Here is a 23376-nt window from a genome sequence, read left to right on the forward strand (position 1 = left end):
TGGCGTGAACCCAGGAGGCAGAGTTCACAGTGAGCCAAGATGCGCCACTGCACTCCAGCCTGGGTGACAGAGTGAGACTCTCTCTCAAAAAAAAGAGAAACTTCCAAACATTTCTCTAAAGTCGTTGCATAATTTTACCTTTTCACCAGCAATGTACGAGAGTTCCAGTTGCTCCGTGTTCTCACCAACACTTGGTATTGTTTTTTATTTTGTTTTGTTTTGTTTTTAGTTTTAGCCAAACTGATAAATGTATACTGCTATCTCATTGGAATTTTAATTTTTATTTTCCTAATGACTAATAATGTTGAGCATTTGTCTATATTTTTAATTTCCATTACTATATCTTTATAGTAAAGTATCTATTCAAATCATTTGCCCATTTTGAAATTTTTGTTTTAATAAATTGAGTTTTCAGAATTATTTACCTATTTTGCTTACAAGTCATTTGTGCCATATATAATTTTCCAATATTTTCTCTCAGACTGTGACTTTTAAAAATTATTTAAAATTGTCTTTTGAAGAAGATTAGTTCTTAATTCCAACAAAGTTTAATTAGTCATGATGTTGGTGTCATATATAGAAAATCTTTGTCTAACCCAAACTTACAAAGATTTTCTTTCTTTCTTTCTTTCTTTTTTTTTTTTTTTTTAGCAGTTTTAAAGGCTTAGTTTTATATTTAGATTTATAATCCATTTTGAGTTAATCTTTTTTTTATATAGTGTAAGGTATGGACTGTAGTTCATCTTTATTTTTTCTCAAAAATAGACACCCAAATATTGAAAATGCAATTTGTTAAAAAGACTATTCTTCCTCCAAGGAAATGAGTGTGCACCTTTGTTGAAAATCAACTTAATCAATATATGTCAGTCTATTTTTAGACTCTCTGTTGTATTGATTTGTTTATATTGATGCCAGTACTACATTGTCTTGATTACTATAGCTTTACAAGTCTTGAAGTCACATAATTTAAATATTCCAGCTTTGTTTTTCTTTTTCCAAAGTGTTTTGGCTATTTTAGTTCCTTAGTATTTTTATATGGATTTTAAAAACAGCTTGACAATTTCTATTTAAAAATTTGCTGGGATTTTTATTGGGATTATATTGACTCTATAGACCAGTTTGGGGAAAATTGGTATTTTAACAATATTGAGCTTTCTCATGCGTGAACATGGTATATCTTTCCATTTATTTTGGTAATTTTATCTTTTTGGTAGAAGTTAGGGGTAGCTTCATCACTAACTTCTCTTTCCCTGTGGCATCTAAGCAATTAAAAATAGAAACATTTTCTAAATGGGAATGGAACTGTCCTTAAATAGAGCTTGATGTGTTTCAGAATGGCATTTTCCAACTATTCACCCCAAATTCAAAACTAGAAAATCACTTGTAAGGATGGTTGGGTCTACAAAGAAGGCTCTAAATATGCTTTCCTAGCTGCATACATGATTGTGACTGGCCCCGGAAAGCTAAGTACTGCAAGAAAGCAGAGATCTTACTAGCTCTGCTCTTTAAAAGTGGCATAGAAAATAAATATGCATAGGTACACACACTAAAATTGTGAGCTCAGTGTGCCTGAGGGCAGCTTTACCAAGAGAACAGGGAAGTGGGAAAAGTGATAGTTTTCCTTTGTCTTCTAGTACAGTGTGCTTGGCCTCTGATAAATGCACCCTAATGAAAGTGAAACACTTACAAAGTTTACCGTCAGATGAGTCATCCCTTCTTCTATGGTGTTGGTACAGGAAGAACCCAAAGGAATTTAATATTATCCTCTCTTGGAAAATGGAAATATAATTTCTTGCTTTCTACAGGACAATTGGTATCTCTCACACTTGGGTGGGCTTGGCCAAGACTCTCTTAAATGTGTAAGATACTTGCACTTAATTTGTAGTGCAGAAATGTAGAGGAGTAAGAAAGGAACAAAAGATAAAGGCGGATATGATGTGGAGAGATTCTTTGTAGTTATTTAGATAAGCATATAAGCACATTAAAATACGAAAAGGGCTAAGAATATTTTCTAGCTTCATGGACATTTTTTTCCACATTTCTTTGGTTTGTTTTGTGGACTAAAAAAACAACAAAAAGGGGAGGCAAAATTTACTTAAATTTAAAGGCTTCTACTTAATGCATTTTTTTACTGAGTTGTTTTCTGTATTAAGATGGTGAATTTCTCAGAAAAACATATAGCAACCTACTCTAGAAATGTGGTAGCCTAGAAGTGACTCAAGAATGTATGGCTCTTTCTTCTAGCAATTGCTAGTGTGGAACCAATATGTTTAGGACTATTGTGTTCATTGCTGTATTCCAAGTGCCAAAACCAGAACTGACATCTAGCGGGGCCAAAATTCTGTCATTAGAAACGCTTTGGATTACTTCTGATTCCCAGTGATCTTTTCCTTCTCCCAACTAATGTAGTCGGGTTCTAAATTGCACTGTCTACCATTAAATTTTCATACCACCTTTGGTTACCTTCTAGCTGTCATGTGTGTACTTCTGCTCTCTTTAAGTGCAAAATGACCTCCCCAAGATGATATTTTTCATTTTACAGAGCATATAAAGAAGTGGTGTGACATGATTTCTGAGTTTAGACTTTCCAGCTATGATCTCTACACTACTGATTAGCAGTTGTGGAACCTTGGGCAAATAACTATCCCGGTATTGTTTTATTGTCAGTAAAATGGAAGTAATAATGACATTTATCTCATGGTCACATTATGATGATTAAATGAGATAATTTATGTAAGGGATTCATAATGCTTCACACATAATCTTCACACATAACAATCAATACATATAATGCTTCACACATAACAATCAATACATTCAAACTTGTTTTTTAACTAACAAATATTATCATATGAGTTGTCTTTTTAAAAACTGAAAGCACTTAGTGGCTTCAAAATGGAATTTTCTTTGGGAATGCTGGAGGTGAGTACGCAGACTGAAAAGGTGGAAGTAAAGTATTGTTTTACTAGCATTGGCTCTTAAAGCAGAATATAGAGGGATATATGGTCTGCAGATTTTTTGAAAGCAAGGATAATGCATTTTCAATTACAAAGCCCAAGCATCTTGCCACAGTGTTTGACACATATAAGACACTTAATAGTTGCAGAATTCATTAGTAAATGAGTGGGTAGTGACGTAAAAATTCAGGCACCATGCTTCTGCTTCCAGAGAGAGCTCTTCTGCGAGCATTGTTTCCCCACCCAAGCACAGAAGGTAGGTCGCTGTCCGCGGTTCTGAACTCTCTCCAGGATGGAATCTGCTCACCTTTGTCAGACCACTTTTTTTTTTTCTCCCGCTCTCCAAAAAAAAAAAAAAAAAAAAAAAAAAAAGGAAGGAAAGAAAAAATAATAATTAATAATAGTTCTTCATTCTTCATGCAGTCTACTTTCAAGGCACGGAGAAAAACGCCCCCATATGTTTCCCAAATGGGCTAATTCTCACTGTCCGGAATTCTTTTAATGTTCTGAAGTTTCATTCTTTTCCCTGCTGAGCCTGGAAGCTCTCTACATACAAATGCTGGATTTATTTCATCTGGGCCTAGATTTTTAATGTGTTGACCACCTAGAGTCCTTGGCCTTTGTTTCACAGAACAGATCTCACGGCCACATCTCCTTCTTTAAGAGTAGGCAGGTCTGCCGGCGGTTCCTTTTCTGAATCCCTAGAGTCGGTGGGACTGCGTAGCTCTGGCTCCCGCAGCCGCCCAGCCCAGACAGCTCAGAAAGCTGCTGATCTGCTGTGCGCTCTCTCTTGTTCCTCCGTCTTCTCCCCGCCACTCAGCAAAAAGACCCACCAGACTCCTGGGCAGTTGGAGTCCCTTCAAGAATCCTGGGAGCACTGTAATGTAACTCCTTTAGCTCCCACTCCGCACCCTCGGATGCCGCACAGCCTGGGGGCTGGGATCAACACGGGAAGATTCACTAGATTGACTCTGTGCGGATGAATGGCACCCTTTCCTTCCCCTCCTCCATCTCCACTTATCTACCCTTTGTGCAGTTCTTCGACCGAGGTTTATACTGAAATAGCTTCTAAACATCAAAAATTAGAAGTGGATAAAAAATCCCCGCGGGGTATGTGTGTGTTTATGTTTGTTATGTGTGTGTTCATCAGCGTTTGTGCAAAATCTCCTAACGTCACTAGTTCCCAATCGGGACAAGCGCGCCGAGAAATCCTGGATCTTCCCAGGGATTCCCTCCACCCTCCCTCCTCTTCGTCAGTAACCCCAAAGAGGTAGGTTTGAGCTTTCGCAAACCACCACTGCAGCGATGGAAGCAAACCAATCTGTTGAGATTTTGTCTTTCCCCTTTCGTTCCCAGCCTTCTTAGGCAAACAGTCCTGAGCACAGGGTTTTCTTCAATTCTCCCGCATCCACACTGCAACCGGGTGCAAGTCTTTCCTAGGCTATAGACAGCCCGCCTCCCCACGAGACCTTCTGCGGACCGGCTGCCCCTGGCCTCGGCCTGGGTGGGCGGGTGGTGCTCGCGCCGCCCCTACCTTCCCCTGGGGCCCTGGAGCGCCGCGCGCTGGGTGTGTGTGTGTGCGCGCGCGCGGGTTTGGTGGGGAAATCTCCTTCAGTGGAAGCTGCTGAGTGTCGTTGGCGGAAAGTATCCTGGAGCCCAGCAAAAGCCTCCAAAGCACTAGAGCTTCCCTAAAGAAAAGCAGAATAAAAGAAAGACAAGAAAGGAACCCCGTTCCTCTAAAGCTCGGGTTTCCAATAGTCCCGAATCCTCCTGGAGTTGGGCGAAGGCGCAGTTGGCAGCAGCTGCTGCTGACACCCGGACTTGGAAAGGCGGTGTTCCCCCCTTTCGGGAGGAGGGAGGCAGGGACTTGCAGGCAAGAGTTGCACCTGGTCTAGGAACCTGCAGAGAAAAGAACTCTGGGGTAAGTAGTGTTCTGGCACTGGAACGGAAAGGGGGAAGGGGTGGGGGGCATGAGAGGGACGAAATGGAGAGGGCAGGCAATGAATTATGCACAAAAAAAAAAAAAAAAAAAAAAACTCCAATATTTCGCAGCGGAGGGAGAGCACAGCACAGCACTCCCAGGATGAGTCCTGCCTGGGTCTCCCGCGCCGAACCCGCAGCGCGAAGTTCTTTTTAAGAAGAGAAACTCGAAAATCCTGGAGGGTAACAGAGGCAGCCAGGGCGGTGCGGAGTGCGGAGGCGGCTGCCAGGGACTGGGGCCGAGGCGGAGGCCAAGGTGGCCTGAAGCTGTAACACCCAGCCTCCTCCTCCTCCTCATGGCCGAGCTCAGCCGCACCTCCCCGCCCGGGCCTCCTGCCTCCGCCCCCGGATGCCGGGCTGCGGAGCTGACGCTGGGACTCCCGGCGGCGGCGGGGACGCTCACCTGGCCGAGCCTCCTTCTCCTCCTCCTCCTCCCGCCCCCACCTGCCCTCCTCCTCTCTGACTCGGGAAGCGTCGGGATCCGTAGGCGAGGAAATAACGACCCCTGCAGTTGCATTGCGGAAAATCTCGGCAGCGGCGCTAGTTGCGGGCGATGGAAGCCAGGCAACTGGGGGTTCTGGGGAGTCCAGGAAAATAGCAAAGAAGCAGGAAGCGCGCGCGCGACCTGGAGAGTCCGTGGACCCCCACCGCGCCCCAGTCCCCGGGGCCCAGCCCTTCCCCTTGGCGCCCTGGACGCACGGCCAGAACCCGGCTGAGAGGCGGCAGGCTGCGCGCGGACTTGGGGAGCAGGGAGGGTCGGCGGAGGCTGCCGGCGGCTGGCGGTTTCGGGCAATAATCCCTGCCTCTCTTTTTCTGTGTGTCTGCTGTGTCTGCTCCTTCCCCGTCTCCCGGAAGCAGGAGAAGAACGGCCCCGGAGCGCAGCAGCCACCCTCCGACCATGCCCTGGTGAGGGGGGCGGACTTCGAGGGCAACTTGCCGCGGACTGCCTGGGCTTAGCCAGCGAGCTACGCGCTCCCGGGAGCCCGGAATTGCACGGCGCGGCCCGGCGGGGGGCTATCGTCTATGTCTTCTTGGGGCGCCAGGCGAATCGGGGTCTCGTTTTTGCTGGAAGAGCCCAGTGTTGGTGGCTTCAGGTGGCTGCCGCCGCCGCCGCCGCCGCCGCTGCTGCTGGTGCGGTTTCCGCTGCTGGTGCGAAGAGAAGAGACACGCGAGCGGGGAGACCTCCGAGGCAGCGAGGCATCGGACATGTGTCAGCACATCTGGGGCGCACATCCGTCGAGCCCGAGGGGAGATTTGCCGGAACAATTCAAACTGCGATATTGATCTTGGGGGTGACTGTCCCTGGCCGGCTGTCGGGTGGGAGTGCGAGTGTGCACTCGCTCGGAAGTGTGTGCGCGTGTGTATGTGTGTGTGCCGTGTCGGGCTCCCCCCGGCCCCCCCTGTTTTCCCGTCGAGTGATGCACTTGGAATGAGAATCAGAGGATGGAAATAGTCTGGGAGGTGCTTTTTCTTCTTCAAGCCAATTTCATCGTCTGCATATCAGGTACGGGACGCGCCGAAGTCACTGGCTGATTTGGGTTATGTTGTGATGTTTGGGGTGTATGGGGTTTTATTGTATGTAGCCGCGGGGCGGAGAGGGGGGTGGCGAGACCCTTTCAGTTCTGCGGGTTTGCCGCCTTCAGAATCAAAATCCTTCTCAGCCAAAGGGTGTCTGAATGTGTGTAGGGGGGGTTGGGGGGGGACGGGGAGGGTGGTTAGGATCTGTGTGCAGTCCTGGAAGGGTGAAGGAAAAAGTGGTGGGGGATGAGAAAGAAGAGGCAGATGGGTGTTGATTTTCAACTGCTTTCCTGGCTGAGAACTCTGGCGCCGAAATCCGAGCCTTGGCAACCACCACCCCCATCCCCTGGCTTTCAAAGTTCCCAAACTCGGTGCTTCCTGGCTGGCAAAATGGACGCGGGGCCCTGCCCGGGTATCTAAACACTTTCAAGAGACTGCGGGAGGATGCAGGGCTGGAGAGTACCAGCAGGGATCAGATATGTCCTCCATGCCTTCCCCAAACATATCAGGACCGATTGCGATGCTTTGAAACCTGCTGGCACACCCTCCTCTACCCCTCAATTTTCTTTTTAAAGCACTACAGTGTCACAAATACCACTTTACATCATGGTGTTTCTTAATTCCCAGTAGCAAGGATGTGCTGGCTCAGACCTCTCAGTCTACTTGGGCCTGTCTGTGCTTTTAAGAGCAAACGGGATTTCAGGGTATTGAGGTGAAGGAGGTAGGTCTTGTGGACACCTGTGCCTGAGTGTGTTAGGACGGGTTCTGGTTTTTGAGCAGTGTCTTTGTTGGTGCGGGGAATTGGGGATGGGAGGAAGCCGGGAGGGAAAGGGGAAAGCCCCTGGACCAGCAGTATTCCCCAGTTCCGTGGCTCCTCCCATTGAAGGCACCCACCCCATTTCCCTTCACACCTGCCACTTGAGCACCCAAGGAAAAGCCCATTTGTAGTGCTCCCTTCTGCCTGCATTCCTTTTGCAGAACTGGGGACTCGGCCAACTTCCCATGAAGTCATCAGAAGAGCAGAGCAGGATATTGCCCCTTTGAGCAGCCACATTTAAGCAGCATTGGGGTGGAGAGACATGTTTCCTGCCTCTTCCTTCAACCCTGTCAATCCCCTCCCCTTAAGCCAGACCTGATTCTTGATAGGAGAAAACAACCCTAGTTCTGCCCTCACCCTGGACTCTGTTCCAAATCCCAGTCTCGCTTCCAATTTTCTCCTCATAGGGAAGGAATGGGACTCTGTTATCCGAAACCATTCTATGTGGGACTTGGTTATCCTATTAAGAAATTTGTCTCTGTGATACATCAGTGAGATGTGTTGTGTACCTGGCAGACGAGAAAATGTGCCCTGGGGTCACCCCAACTCCTCTAGTGGGACTTCTATTATTCCATTCTGCATCTAGGAGTAAAAATTCTCAAGTGACTTGTAAAGGTTTGTATCAGTCATATGTCCAGATATGAACTGGGTGGCATCTCACAAGGCCATATTTTACATCTTTCTCTTCTACATGTCTATTTCAAACTCTCTCTCTTGTTCCGAAATATTTGACTAGTTATAAAATAGCCTTTCCTTACTTCTCCCCAGTTATCATTAATAATTTTCAAATCAGACAAGCCATCTGAGTACCTTTAAGATTTATAAAGGGTTAACATTGATTAAGGCTCTGGATTTCCTCCAGCATCCTCTTTGTCCCCAGCTCTTACCCTGAGTTTGGCCAGGCAATCACCGAGGGGAACAGGCTGAGAAAGGGTCTGATCTTAGCCTCCAAAAAAAGCATTAGTGGGATACCTGTCACAGCTATATTTGATTTGGTGTATCAGCAACTAAATTATTCAAATGGAAGCATTAGGAGGGGGGTTATTTCCAACCCAGGAGGAGTGCTATGAAGTACATGGCCTTTCACATGTATTTACTAAATAATCATTATTGCTATGTAATGAGAGGATAAAAGTGTAAGCAAAATTGCTAGCTATTAGCTAAACACAGAAAACTAGGTTAGCGTTCCAAATGCCTAGTTAGGATCTGCATTAATTTGCACTCTATGAAGACATTTAGGCAGGGATGCAACATCATATACTCTTTATTTTACACATCCATAAACAACTTTAAAGGGCCATTTCTTCTCCATGGTCAGGGTGCCCTCATCCTCCTGTAAGCAGAGCCACTCATTTAATAATGCCCATGTATGTGAGAATTATTATTAGTAATATGATTATGACTCACAATTGCTATAGTTTGGGAGACTCAGACTCCATTCTTTTTCCTTCTGGCAGCCTTAGGATGTATAGGAAATGCAATGCACTAAGGTTGAATAATTTTGGCTTTGAGAGAGTTTAGTGGATCTTTCTTTTCTGTCTCCATGATTTGCAGTTTTAATTTACTCATGACTGAGCTCTACTGAAAGGAACATAACCCTGTGATCATAGAATCTGCTAAATCTTAAATTTAAAAAATTAAAAACAAAGCACCTCTTTAGCATCTTGGAATGAATTTTCCTGACCACTAAATGGGTGCTAATCCTTACAGAGTGACCAGACATTGATACTTGAAACATTGATAGAGTTGGCTCCATTACTGAGAAACACCAGGCTGGAAAAGGCTAGTAGAAGTCCGTAGTCTAAACACTTTACAGAAGGAAAATGTTGGTAGTAGCTTTGTCGTATGGAATATATATTGACTGAATTTCATTTGGTGGCATTTACTTTCAGGAACACACTACTGCTTTGTAGCTTAGTGTTTTGTTAACCAAAGGTTCCAACACTTCCTCTAACCCACCCCCAAATTTCTCCATGGGCCTATTTGGATATATTGCTTAAAGTACAGACACCTGGGCTTGGCATGTTTGATGGTTCTGTGCTAATAATTTGGTTTTGATGAAACTATTGGAAAATGGGACTGTTTGGCCAGGCTTAGCTAGATGCTGGGTCAGTAGCACATATGTCTTTTATTTGCGAGATCACATCAGCTTTGGCTACTTAATGCAACACAGCTAGGCTAAAGGGCATGATTTGGGAGTTCTTCTGGCTTTCCATTAAACTCAGATCTCACTTTGCTGAAAATGTAAGGCATCCAGGGTCTATGAAGAGATCAGAGAGTTAAAGAGAGAGAACTAGAATGATTTTTCTGTGTACTGCAAGAGCACTATTCCCCTCCTACCAAAGCAGCTCAGATCAGCAAGAATGTATGCTTAGCAGCATGAGGAGAGAATTTCCTGGTCAGACAAGAGCTGCCTAATTTAGTTTATACAACGCATCCTACTTCCTCCTTATGTAACTTTACTTCTTTGTCAGTTTATTCATAATAATAACATCAACAACCGTTTGAATTATGTGGCATTTTCACACATTTTACATATATTGCACATATTTAATTCATCTATTCTTAGAATTTGTGGGACAATCTTATAGATATAGCAACCAAAGCCCACAGAACTTCAGCCTAGAGGTTTCACATCCAGGTCTACCTGAGTCAAAATTCAGTATATCATTTACGTTTTGGTTCAAGATTCCTTTCAAATATTTTTATTTAATTTTTTTTATATTGATGTCTCTGAAAGAATAAATTGGGTTAAATGAATGTAAGTCTTAGAGAATTTGGTAGTAAAAGTTTAAGATGATTACAGTTTAGAGCTAGAATTAAGGTAGCATTTGAGTTGTACATTACCCTGTCAATCAAACAGATGAGACTATTACCCAAATGCCTCTAGCATCTTAGGATCAGCAATCTCTACAAGCAAGGAATATTTCCTACATTGTTTTCCTAATCTTAACATTAAAATGGCATAACTTCAGTTTTCTTATGTGTAGAAAAGAGATAATAGTACACATACCACATGTTTGTTCTGTCAACTAAATGAGATATTGTGTCCAATGATTTTCACACATCACAGTTTCTATCACATAGTAAGCATGCAATAATGTCATTATTTCCTACAAATCTGACATTGTATAGGCTTAGTTCATGGTGGAGTAGAGCTTTTACCTTTTTCCATATCAACTTGTTTAAAAGCAAAAAGAAAACTATCATCAGCAAGCACATCTATAACATTGAGCACAAATCTTATTTTCCAGGAAGCTTTGGCTAAACAATTTTGAAAAGTCTCTTAATTTTCCTTCCCATACAAATGAGACTGGTAGCATTAAGCTTTGGTGCATAGTCATGAGCGTAACCCACTTTATCCCTGTAAGTCCAATATGGAGTTGAGGCTTGGAAAGTTGACTAAACTACCTGGAAACCATGTAGTACTTATTACCCAGGGGATTCACAGAATTTTTCTTTCCATTGCATATTATAATGCAGTATAGACCCAACTTTAAAGTGCCTCAAAAATGGTAAACTACATATGCTTTCAATATGGCTCGAAATAGAATGTCCCCCAATAAAAAGTCCCACCCTTACAATGACTACTTATCTGATGATCTCCTTAGCAATGTGGCTTCTTTAAATCCAGTTTCCCATGTGATGTCATATAGCCCAGTTACTGACAGATAACCACCATCATAGATAAAACTCTCCAGATAGTGAGTAAAGAAAGTCTTTTGGAGTTGTATAAAATCTCAAGGGCGAAAATAAATGTCACTGTGGACTGCCAGTCCCTTGGCTGGGGAGAGGGGTTTGATTACCAGTCCAAGTCAGTAACTAACATCTCAATTTATCACCGTAATTAAGCATTATATACTTGGGCCTAAGGGTTAGGTCAAAAAGAGACCCAAGTATCATAAATGTGTATGATAGCAAGTCATTATAGAAAGAGTATGGAAATCAGAAGACTTTTCCTTCAATACAACTCCACCTTCATTACCTTTATAACTTTGGGCAGTTTTCGTGACCTCTCAGAATCTCAGTCCTCATCCATAAAATAAAAATTATATTTGCTTTGCCTATTTCAAAGCATTGCTGAGGGAAACTTCAGAGAGTTATTCTTGAATAAACATGTTTTGCATTATGCAAGTGTAAAGCATCTGTTTTACACTATATATGCTTTACACTATATATGATCCATACTTAAGATACAGTTATAGAAGTTGAGATACATACACACAGTTTAGAATGATATAATGTAATATGAGTAATGTTTATTTGTTAAGATATTATTATAAATGCAAAGTTGTAATGCTAAAATGCATTGTGATATAAACGAATAAGAATAATGTCTAATTGTTTAATAATTGGCATAAATTATATAGAAGGGAGAAGTCTAGACATGAAAGAAAAGGAGATTGATTTTGGAGATTTTGATGAAAGAGACAGAGGGGACCTCATCATCAAAAAGGAGGAATAGAAACGAGGATGTACACTAAAGAATGTCCCAGCTGAAATGAAAGATTCACTTTGGGAGATACTGGAAAGTTGGGATGAGCCCACTTAGGGAGCTATTGAATTGAGAGAATATGAAGTATCCTAATATGGTTATTCACTTTGTGACTTTTTTTTTTATTACGGATCTTTGCATCAATTCAATGGATTCTTGGTTAAAATTCATTTGAAATTCTGACATTTCTTTGGATTTTAAATTTCTGTTGCATGTCTACAACTAGCACTGTACTTTACAGAGTTTGTAGCCTGTTTGAGATTGTGGACAGTTGAGTTGGAGTTCTTCTGTAGGGGGTGAACTGGAGGGGACTGGAGGTAGGGTCTCAGCTTGCTCATCTGTAAAACAGATACTTACCTCTCAAGGTGGTTGTTCCTACAAGGTAATTATAAGGATAATAAAACACCATTTGTGAAATGGCTAATGTGGTATCTGGAATACAGCAGCCATTAGCCAATACACATCATATGAGAGCAAGCCTGGGTTTTAGAGCCCAGATAGGCAGACATGTGAATTCTAACTTTGGGATTCACTCTCTGTGTGGTCTTGGATAAGTAATTTAAGTTCTGTGTGCCTTAAGTCCTCATCTGTAAAATGTGAGATATAGAAAATGTACAAAAGAATCTGCCATACTGCCTGACGTGTTATTAATCATTCAGTAAATTGAAGTTGCTCCCATAAAATTATCATCATCATCATCATTGACATCAATAATAATACTTGTTGACACTTTGGATCAGTTTTTCTAAATGCCAATTAATTATTTAATCATTTATTCTATGTTCAACAAAAATGTATTGACAGCAAACTGTATGCCAGGCACTGGAATCACAGAAATGAACAATACTTGGTCCTTAGTATTTAACAAGAGAGTACATGCTGTAAAATAGAAGTGTGTATAAAGTATAATAGAAATATAAAGGAAGAGCAATTAACTCTGTTGTGGGTAGATACAAGTGGGGAAGGGAAAAGATTTATAGAAAACATATGAGCTAGACCTAGAAGAATACATGAGATTTCAACAGAACATGGAGAAAGAAGACATATCGTGTGGCAAGAATAGTATGTTCATAGACAAGAAGGCATTTAAAAAACAAAATATCAAAGTATGGTGGATTGGGCATATGGCGTGGATGGGTTGGAATAAATGACTGGATATAGGGGTTACAAAAATAACCTTAGGCCAGTGCGAAGGAGATTGTAAGCCATGATAAGAAGCTTAGACCTTACCTTTTACTTATGAGGAGCTAGCTAATGGGGAGCTAAGGAAAATGACATAATCGGGTTTGTGTGCAACTTAATATTTTTACTTTGATTGTAATAAGATATTACTTAGAAACTCAACTCCTTGTCTTCTTTTCCTGTCAACATTTATTCTTGATCACAAAACCCATTAAAAAAATCCTGGCCTGATAGATCAATTAGGCCATTATGGGACATTCTAAGTGATAGACTTGTTTAAAAATTCATTTTTTATAAATCTCTTGTGGCTCTCATTTATCCTGATCTTTGAGATTTGGTATTTTCAGGTTAAGCAAATACAAATGTCTTCAATTTTGTACTTGAAGAATAATAACAATGTCTTTAGCATTAGATGAAGGCTAAGAGAAATGAATCATCTGTACATGCATTGGTGTCATGAAGATTAATTGTGGGCTAAGCAATAGATACACTATTTGACATAAAACAGATGCTTGAAGCACTACAAAGCATTGTGTAGCAGTTTTATCTTATTACATTCTGTTCAACTCTTATTTCCAATAGAGTACGTATTCACTTAACAGAATATACCCCTGGTTAACTAAATGATATATCCATTTTACCCACTCCATGGTTCAGTTAGTATAGAATGAGTGTAGAGACCTAAATTGAAATGGTTTTCTTTGTCCACTTAATCATTCAACATTTATTGAGGGCACACTATACATCAGGTACTCAGAATCCAAACAGAATAAGTAAGACAGTGACCTTTTCCTCCAAAAATTCTTCAACTAGTAAGAGACTGATTTTTTAAATATTGGTAGTCACAGCAGAATGTGATAGGCATTGTAATAAAAAGAGGTATAGAAAGTGTTTGAGGAGAAGAGAGCAGGGACATCTGATTCATCCTGAAAGTGGGAGGGGTAGAGAAGGAGAGTAAGTAGTGTTAGTAGAGGATGCTTAGGGTGAGTCTCCAAGGATGTTAAAGAGTTGTCGTGGAAGATTTTGGCTAATTAACCAAGAGGGATGTGATGAGAGATTGATGAACATGTGAAACAGCACTTGCAAAGGAAGGGAGATTAGATAGGACATAAGACATAATTAATTCAGGGGACGGTCAAAAAGTCAACATGGCCACAACTAGAGTGTAGTGTGATGGATGAGGTTGAGACGGAAGAGTATATAAGGTATATAATTTCAGTAACAGTAATCCCTTGCATATAGTATTGTCAGTAAGAATCACCTAGTGCCCCTCTGTGCAAGGAAGGCATCTTTTAAAGGCCCAGTTTGCATCCTTCATTAGGAAGAGACCAGTCAGTATTAAAGCTTTGGCTCTTGTCCAGCTATGCTCCACTTGGCCCAGAACACTGATCATTTTCCAGTGTTGTCCCTGGTTCCAGATGGCTTCCCAGAAGCTTTGGAGTAACCCAGATATAGATTACAGAGTTTATATCATCTCTTTACTTAGTTTATTGCCATATATTTACACCCTAGGAAAAAAAAGCCAGGACCCTACTGACTGATCGTGAATTTTACAGTATGTCTATTATCATCTTACCCATTGATTAGTGAAGATTTTCTGTAACTTTTTTGCAGTTTTTATTTCATGTAACCTTAAACAGAACTTTAAAGGATTTCCAGCAGTGAGGGGTTGGGGTGGGAAGGTTTGGGTGATGAGAAATGATCTAGGATCACTTTTATAACAAAGCCACAATTGCTGTTTATTAGCAAGATTGGGCTGGTAACGTGATAGCCAGTGTGGGGTTTGATTACATTTGCATTAGGGGGCCATCAGCATGGCAGTGGAGAGATTATCAATGGTTATGAAGGAGACAGCATACAAATGCCTTTGCCTCCTGATCTGGGAGAGGTGGTACTTTCGTCACAGTAAATGAAGAATTAATCTTTAACTTTGTCCAATACTTCATGCCTGGTGGCTGAAGGGGCTGTCAGTAGGAAATGAGGCCTGTGACTTTCAGGTGAGTTTTCCAGAGCCAAGTCTTGCTGGCTTTGCAACACATTTGGCAGCAATGCCAGAGTTGGAATAAACACATTTACTGAAGGATGTGAGTCAACATATTCTCTTTCCGCTCCCCTCTCTCTCACTATACACACAGCTACCTTTTACCCTCAAGGAAAACAATTGTGATAGCTGCAATTATTGAGGGAGCATAGGCCTGTCCTCCAACACAAGGTTAGAATAATAATAAATACCTCAGAGGATTCTTGAAATAAACAGTAAAGTAATATATATGGAAGTTTTTTTCCCCGGGTTTAATATATTTGTTAATTTATTCCACAAATGATAACGAATGCCTCCTATGAAGTGGGCACTGGGCCAGGCATAAGATACAATGTAGCAAACAAAACAGCAATGGTCTTTGCCCTATAGAATGTGTATGTAGTGACACACGAATGTGTGTGTTTTTTTTCCATTACCCAACCCAGTGCCTGGCATTTAGAAAATGCTCAATAATGAATGACTGAATTAATACATAAATGAATAACAAGGAGCGATTGAGAGTGGCTTTTCCACATTCAGGGGAGACTGGGGGACAAGATCTGAGGCCATGAGGGAGGGGAGATGAAGATGACACCTCTTTCAGCTGTTGTCTTGCTTCTACTGCATGTAGGTTTTTGAGTGTGCAGAATCACAGAGAATGGGAACCTTCCCAATGAGCAGTGTGTTTGATCGTTTTCTAGTCCCTGCTCTGACTCATATTTCCATTTGACAAATCATCCTTATTTGGGGCACTTTATAGTTGTTTAAAATGTAGTTTGGCTCTTTCTGTATTTATGACACCATACCAAAGGTTTGAACTAGGACAATTAAAGATCGGTGACTACACTGTCATTCTTTTCTCCATGTCATCTCTGTTCCTTCTTGAGGAGATCGCTTAGAACATGTATGGTATTTCTTACCAAGTTCCTACTTGGGAGGAAACAACACTTTAGAAAGCTCACTGTTCCCTAGTTAGTGTTGAACTAGAGTGCTTGAGGGAGAATAGCCTACCCCACTTTTCAGTCTTGATGCAGAGCAATACAGGAAATTACTGTGGTCTCTATGGTGTTTTCAGTCTTGTGCCAAAAAACATTACTTCCCCTCTGGCCTTTTGTAACAGAATTGTGGTGTAGTTGACTAGTTCTTACCAGAGAAGAGCTGGCAGCCAAGGAATTGAAAGAACGGAGTGGATTTGCTGTCCTTGGCCGTGAATTCACCCTGTAATCACCTGGTTAATCTTTACAACTGTGAGGAAATGGTCAATTGGATAATGTTGTTGTTTGCTTGTAATCTTAATTACAGAAAAAAATAAAAAGGGGTTATAGAAAAAAAAGGGGCCCTATTGTTAATTTCTCAGTGGATGTTTGGGGATTTTAAAGTGAGACATTGGTGAGTATCAGGTTTCTATTGTATGACCTGGGTGTGAATAGAAATATGTCATTTGATGTCTAAGTCTTATAATGCACCATAATGATACTGGCTCTAAGTTGCAGTGACTCAAAACCCTGTAGAGTGGAATACAAAGTAGTGAAGTCATTATGTTTTATTTCTGTAACAAGTTTCATTCCTGTTTTTCCACTGTGGTGTAGTTCTTTGTGGCCTTTTAGTTTTAGTTTTGTTTTAGCACTGAGTTTTATTGGCTGAATGAAAGCCACGTGCTATTTTAACTGTATAAGTCAGTGCAAGCTTTTTTTTTTTTTTTTTTAAATCTGCTTTCAGAACTGCTGAAATGAGAGCTTGACTAAGCCAGGTAAAGGCATATAATGTGCCACATCCAAAGTAAGACAAGTTGAACAACTTAATGAATGACAGTTGTGTTTATGCCTTAGTTGTTTAGGCCAATCATGTATTTTTTTTTTTTTTTTGAGATGGAGTCTGGCTCTGTTGCCCAGGCTGGAGTGCAGTGGTGCGATCTCGGCTCACTGCAAACTCCGCCTCCCGGGTTCACGCCATTCTCCTGCCTCAGCCTCCCGAGTAGCTGGGACTACAGGTGCCTGCCACGTCGCCTGGCTAGTGTTTTGTATTTTTTTAGTAGAGACGGGGTTTCAACGTGTTAGCCAGGATGGTCTCGATCTCCTGACCTCGTGATCCGCCCATCTTGGCCTCCCAAAGTGCTGGGATTACAGGCTTGAGCCACCGCGCCCAATCATGTATTCAATTGAGATGTTCTTTCTTGACCAGTGCTCCTCGCAAGACAGGGACTGTATATGCAAAGTGTTTTAGTGTCACAGACGTGAGTGAAGCCAGGAATCAATGAGTGTATTTTATGCCAAATATGATACAATATTAGAAAAAAAATTTAGGAAAAAAATTATTCCCCATAGACCAAATTTTTGTTTACTAAATTTTGAAACAGTAACTTTTCCAATTTGTACTTTAAAAAGAAACTTTGTATCTTAAATATTTTCCCATGTTGCTTCCTAGTTGTGTCAGTTCAGGATATCCTGAACCCTGACACATACACTCTGCAATCTTAGTGACATAACACAATGGAGGCTTACTTCTTATTTGCATTAATTGTCCAATAGATGTCAATGTATGTGTGGAGGCATGTAGGTGCTTGGTGAGAGGAAAGAGATACAAGAAAAAAAATTACGTCATTAGTAGTGACTTGGAGTCTCAAGGTTGATGGGGGCTCTGCTACCTCCTGTGGTTTCCAAAGTTTTCCTGGGCATCGATATCACCAGATGGGGAAAAAAATGTGTAGAGGAAGACCACAGGAGGGGTTTTTGTGGGCCAAGAAGGAAAGCTGTGGGCATCCTTTCTGGTTAATCACATTGCCACATCTTATTTTTATTTTTGTTTTTTTACCATGGGGTTTCACCATGTTGGTCAGACTGGTCTCAAACTCCCAACCTCAAGTGATCCTCCTGCCTCCGCCTCCCAAAGTACTGGGATTACAGGCGTGAGCCAAAGTGCCCAACCAGCCACATCTTATTTATTTATTTTATTATACTTTAAGTTCTAAGGTACATGTGCACAACATGCAGGTTTGTTACATTTGTATACATATACCATGTTGATGTGCTGCACCCATTAACATCTTATTTTAAGGCACTTGGAGAGTCGTAGGCTAGCCTTGTAGCCAGGAGCAAAGGGAAAATGGTTTATGAACAATTAGCTAGTATCTGCTACTTTAATATGTATTTTTTTCTTATATTTCCAGAGTAGTTTATTCATCTAAAATAGCATTATTTACATTTAACTTTTCCCTAGTTTTTAAACATATATGTTGTTTCTAGTTTATGACATTTTTTGGCATTTGTTTTTATCCAAGTAGATATTTATTGAATTATTTTTAAAAAATAATCTCAATATTGTGATTATTGGGTCAAACAGTATGAAGTTCCTTATCGTTTTACTGTATTATATCCCAGAGTAAAGTATAACCTGTTTATGAGGCTCTAGTAATGTGCTTGAATTCCTTGAGAGAGTAAGCAAGTATATAGAATAGTGACTAATCTTTCAAAGATCCTTTCAGCAATGGTTTACCTCAAAATCTATTAAACAAACCTAAATAGCTATGGGATTCAAGATGTTATTTTGCATAACAAGTTAGATCAGAGACAGGAAACCGTGGTTAAGAATAAACAAATACCTTTTCTAGGTCTAGAATTTTAAACCTTCTTAAGTATTGTTCCTGGAGGACATTTTTATACATTATAGGAAAGCTAGAATTAGGTGATTTGCTAAAGAGATTACTAGGATGGAAGTTAAGACATGTTGTGTTTAGCGTTAGTTTTGCCACTACTACTTCTGTAGCATGGAGGAATTAATTTTACTATTCTGGGGCCAGTTTTCTCCTTTTAAACAGGTTAAGCATATTGGAGTAAGTAGTTTCTAGGTCCCTTTCCAACTTGGGAACTTTAGTATGTTAACAGACTTTTACAGAAAGTTGTTCAAATTTGTTGTTCATGCTAAACTTACCCAGTTTTTGAAATGTTGAGGCAACAAGATGAAAATATGGGAAGATCTTTCACGACTTGAGTGAACAGAAAAGTGGCAAATGACTTTCTAGATGGGCAATCATAAGATAAGACATTATGAGAAAAATAACCTAAATAATATTTGTGGAATGATTACCTTGTCACCCTCTAGTGCAACACTGCGAAAGGGTCTAGGGGTCATCATTGACTGCTACAGATTTATTGAAGAGCATTCATTGAAAACATTATACATTGTCTTACTATTTAACCTCAACTCTGCTGTTTCTTATTGTGTGACTTTAGGAAGTTATTTAACATCTCTAACTAAGTGTCAGTATCCTCGTTTGTAAATTGGACGTAATAACACCTATCTTTGGAGTTAAGGGGCTTGAAATAAAAAAAAGTGGAGCCTGGTGTTTGGCACGTAGAGTGCACTTGATAAATGGTGGCTTTTGCTTTCATTATGGCTGAAGCTAAAATAATAAAAGACACATGGAGCAAAATTAGGAAGGAATTTGGCAATATCATGTAAAACATGGCGATTAAATGAGCCAATGCATGTGAAAATGTTTAGCACAATGTCTGCACATAGCACATAATCAGTTAAGGTTGGTTGCATCTGATTCACTAGGGGAAACTAGAATGTTTGGGGAATATTTTAAAGGTAATAAAAAGGGAGATAATGATGTCTTTTCATAGCATCATCTTCAGAGACAGTTTACTGGGTCTGGCCCATATGTTCCTTTAATAATTTTTTTAAAATTAAGAAATTAATGACACCTATTTTTAGTTTACAACTGCACTTTAAATTTATCAAAACCTCTCATGTAGACGTGTGGTCTCATATAATCCAATAAATATTCGGCCTTGACACTAGTGGCATAAATAGAATCCTGGCTCAGGAATTTGCTGCTTATTTTTTCCCACTTAATACATTAGTAAATTCTAGGTCATTTGCCAGAGCAGTAAAGAAGTGAGGTATTATTATGGTCTAATCCATTTATGATAAAAGAGATACTATTTACTCTGCAATTTTTGAAACTGTCACTCATTTTTACTGAAATTTGGCTACTCTATTTCCTTTTCATTGCTCAGTTTTACCTGCTTCCCCAAGCACTAATTTGTGTTTATGATAACCTTACCCATGTTTTTTTCAACCTATTTGCAACATGAAAACATAGCTTTGATTTGTGTTTCATATTCACTTGACAGAAGGATTTTTTTAAATGATAATTAAATGCTGAGCTATTCCTGGGATTGCGGTATGGTTCCTTTTCAAATATATCTGATCTGAGCATTTCAGCAAAAGGCATGAAAGGAAAACCAACAAGAAATAGGACAGATGATAACTACTGTATTGATGTTAAGTAAAGACAAGCAAACTGTGACCTGAGTATGTCTGTCTCTAGGGAGCCTGCTTTAGAGCTTTTCCCGGTGTTTGTTTTTTTTGTGGGATTTTTTTCCTCCAATCTCATTGGTAGAGGCTGGATTACAACTGAGAATGCAGAGATTAATGGCCTGCTGTGACTAATCCACTAAACCTCTACTCCTGTTTCTCTTAAATTGATTGTACTTAGAGAAGCTGAGTATAGACCCACCCCAGCTAGCCTGATTTTAGGTCCCAGGGATTTAATGAGATCCAGTTGCTTTAGGTACATGGAACCTTCATGGAACATCATCACTTTTTGCATTTTGGCATTATTTCATTAGTTGCTGATTAGTTCCCAATGTATTATTTTTATAACCTCTCTTTTTTTAAAAAGAACATTTTTCACATGATTATATTTTAAAATTTGAACACTAACATCATCCAATTTAAAATAATTTGGAAAAAAGAGAAAAAACAGATCACTTATAATCACATAACCATAATACAACTATTATTAATATTCTGGTTTGTTTCTTTCTAAGCTTTCGTTTATATAAGCATTTTTTACTTATTTAAAATTATTATTATTTTTAAATTATTATACTTTAAGTTCTAGGGTACATGTGCACAACGTGCAGGTTTGTTACATATGTATACATGTGCCATGTTGGTGTGCTGCACCCATTAACTCGTCATTTACATTTGGTATATCTCCTAATGCTATCCCTCCCCGCTTCCCCCACCCCACAATAGGCCCTGGTGTGTGATATTCCCCTTCCTGTGTCCAAGTGATCTCATTGTTCAATTCCCACCTATGAGTGAGAACATGTGGTGTTTGGTTTTCTGTTCTTGCGATAGTTTGCTGAGAATGATGGTTTCCAGCTGCATCCATGTCCCTACAAAGGACATGAACTCATCCAAACTTATTTAAAATTTTATCACACTATTGTGTTTGGGCAAAAATTCATGTTAGATAAATATATGGTTTGTGTTCATCAAAGCAATATCCTCCTAAAATGTAACCCAAATAATGTGAAAATAATTATACACATAGATGGATAGATTTGCCATTGATGGAAATTAAGATTTAATGCTAAATCAGTGCACTGGGTTTGTATGAAACTTGAACAAAATTTAAATTTACAAATATTTTATTATTAATCTGGTGATCTTAAAAAGTAATTTATAGGAAGATAAAAAGATGACAAATGTAATTATAGTATTGGGGATTTTTGAGGAGAGAGAACACTGGAGAAACAATTTAGAAATGATGTTAAAAGTGTTTTATTTAACTATTAAAATGCAGAAATATGTTTAAATCCACTGAGATGCCATATAGCTTGAGTTGAGAATGATTAAGAGCTGCATTTAAACTCACACTCTGCCTCTTACAAGCTGGTTGGCTTTGGGTAAGTTAACTTCTTATGTATCTCAGTTTTCTAATCTGTAAAATGGAGATAAAAATAACCCCATCAGTGATTTCTTATAAGCATTATTAAATGACGTATGAAAGTAAAGCATTTAGTACAGTATTATCAGGCAGATAATAATGGCTTAATAAATGTGATCTGGTATTAGCATCAAATTCATAACATGTGAGATGCAGCCAACCATAGTCTCTTTGTAAAGGAGGAAGACTATTTGAGTTGGCTGCTTTGTAGGGAATATGGTACTACGAGCTCAGAAACCTTCAGTACCTGTCACTGACTCTTAAAAATAAAAAGTTCACACTGTTGAAAGTGATGTTTTAAAGTCTTCCATGATGTGCCATAGACTGACCTTTCCAACTTTGCTCCAACTTGCCAACTCAGGATTCTATGCAGCACCTTGCAGATACTTCCCTGTGCTTTTGGTCATGCTGTGGTTTTTACCTTGTTTTGACCCACCTGAATCCTACGTGGCTTACTCATAGGTTCTCACATGTTCAACCAGAGGCTCCTTTGTGAATACTGTTATGAGCAGTCCAGCCAGCAGCAGTATCTCCCCACAATGCCCCATTGGCTCTTCCCGTCCCCGGTGCTGCCCATCCACTGGCTGCCTTTCTACTTTCATCAGGAAAATTCACCATGGCCAGGATTCATCTAGGGTATCCCCACCCTACTCCTAATGCAACATCCTCATTGGTTGGGTTTTACTCTCCAATCCGTAATGATAGGTTTTTCCACATTCTCACCAGTAGTCTCTGCTGGTTTAGGTTTTTTTTTTTTTCTCTTCTCTAACCGACCTAGTCCCTTCTAGATATAACACAACTCAGACCAGAGCTCAGCAAACAACAGCCTGTGGACTAAATCCAGCCCACAACCTGTTTGTTTACAACTTAGAAAACTAAGTTGTATTGGGACACAGTCATGCTCATTCACTGATGTATTGTCTGGGACTTGTTTTACATCACAGCAGCAGTGTTGAGTAATTGCAACAGAGACCATACTGCCTGCAAAGCCTAAAACATTTATTATCTGGCTTTTTACAAAAAAAAAATTTGTGAGAAACAATTGAATCAAATTCTTCCAACAGTTAGGAGGATAAACTGGGTGCCTGGATAATAATTTTTTCTTCAATAAGGGATTGATTGAATTTTTAAAAGCTTTGAAGCTTTAGGAACCTCAGAACTATCTTGACTTTTGTGGATACCTTGGCCATTTTACTACCCCAAAAATGCTTCAAGCACCTTCTACTCTCAGAAACCAAAAACAAGAAACCTCAGTTTGTGCTGGTTTGCGTTTATAAAGCTCCCATTGCTCTCAGAGGAGCTTAGAGTAGTTCTGGACCCATCCAGGCAAACATTATGGGGGAAAGCCACTCTCCCCTAAGGCATGGTTTGTGCTGGGATGCCAGTTTGGCAGGGAAGGAGCAAGCTTTCTGAGTACTTTGCTTCTGCCAGCTCTTTGAAAAAATAACCCTTCTCTTTGGGGAACGAAGGTCAGACCATATTCAGAAATAAGAACATCACCTGGAGAACAAGCAATTTTAGGAATGACAACCTGAGAAATCAAACCTTTCCCCCTGATGATTGAGACAGGCCAAACTCATAACCCAGGCCATGATCAGCTTTTGCACTTGGATAGAGCATTTTCTCTCAAATAACAAGCTCAATGAGCTTTACCAGGCTCTG

At 40.3% G+C, this 23376-nt stretch overlaps 1 protein-coding gene across 1 annotated transcript in view; it reads left to right on the top strand.

Moving 5' to 3' along the window:
• The first annotated feature begins 5354 nt into the window (after nt 1-5354).
• CA10 (carbonic anhydrase 10) overlaps nt 5355-23376 on the top strand; it is a 556758-nt gene continuing 538736 nt past the window's right edge. The window contains exon 1 of the mRNA XM_008011426.3: nt 5355-6441. Within this exon, the coding sequence (XP_008009617.1) occupies nt 6381-6441 (61 nt within the window). The 5' untranslated portion in view covers nt 5355-6380. The remainder of the gene's footprint in view (nt 6442-23376) is intronic.

Source organism: Chlorocebus sabaeus, chromosome 16 (assembly GCF_047675955.1).
Source record: "Chlorocebus sabaeus isolate Y175 chromosome 16, mChlSab1.0.hap1, whole genome shotgun sequence".
Lineage (NCBI taxonomy): Eukaryota > Metazoa > Chordata > Mammalia > Primates > Cercopithecidae > Chlorocebus > Chlorocebus sabaeus.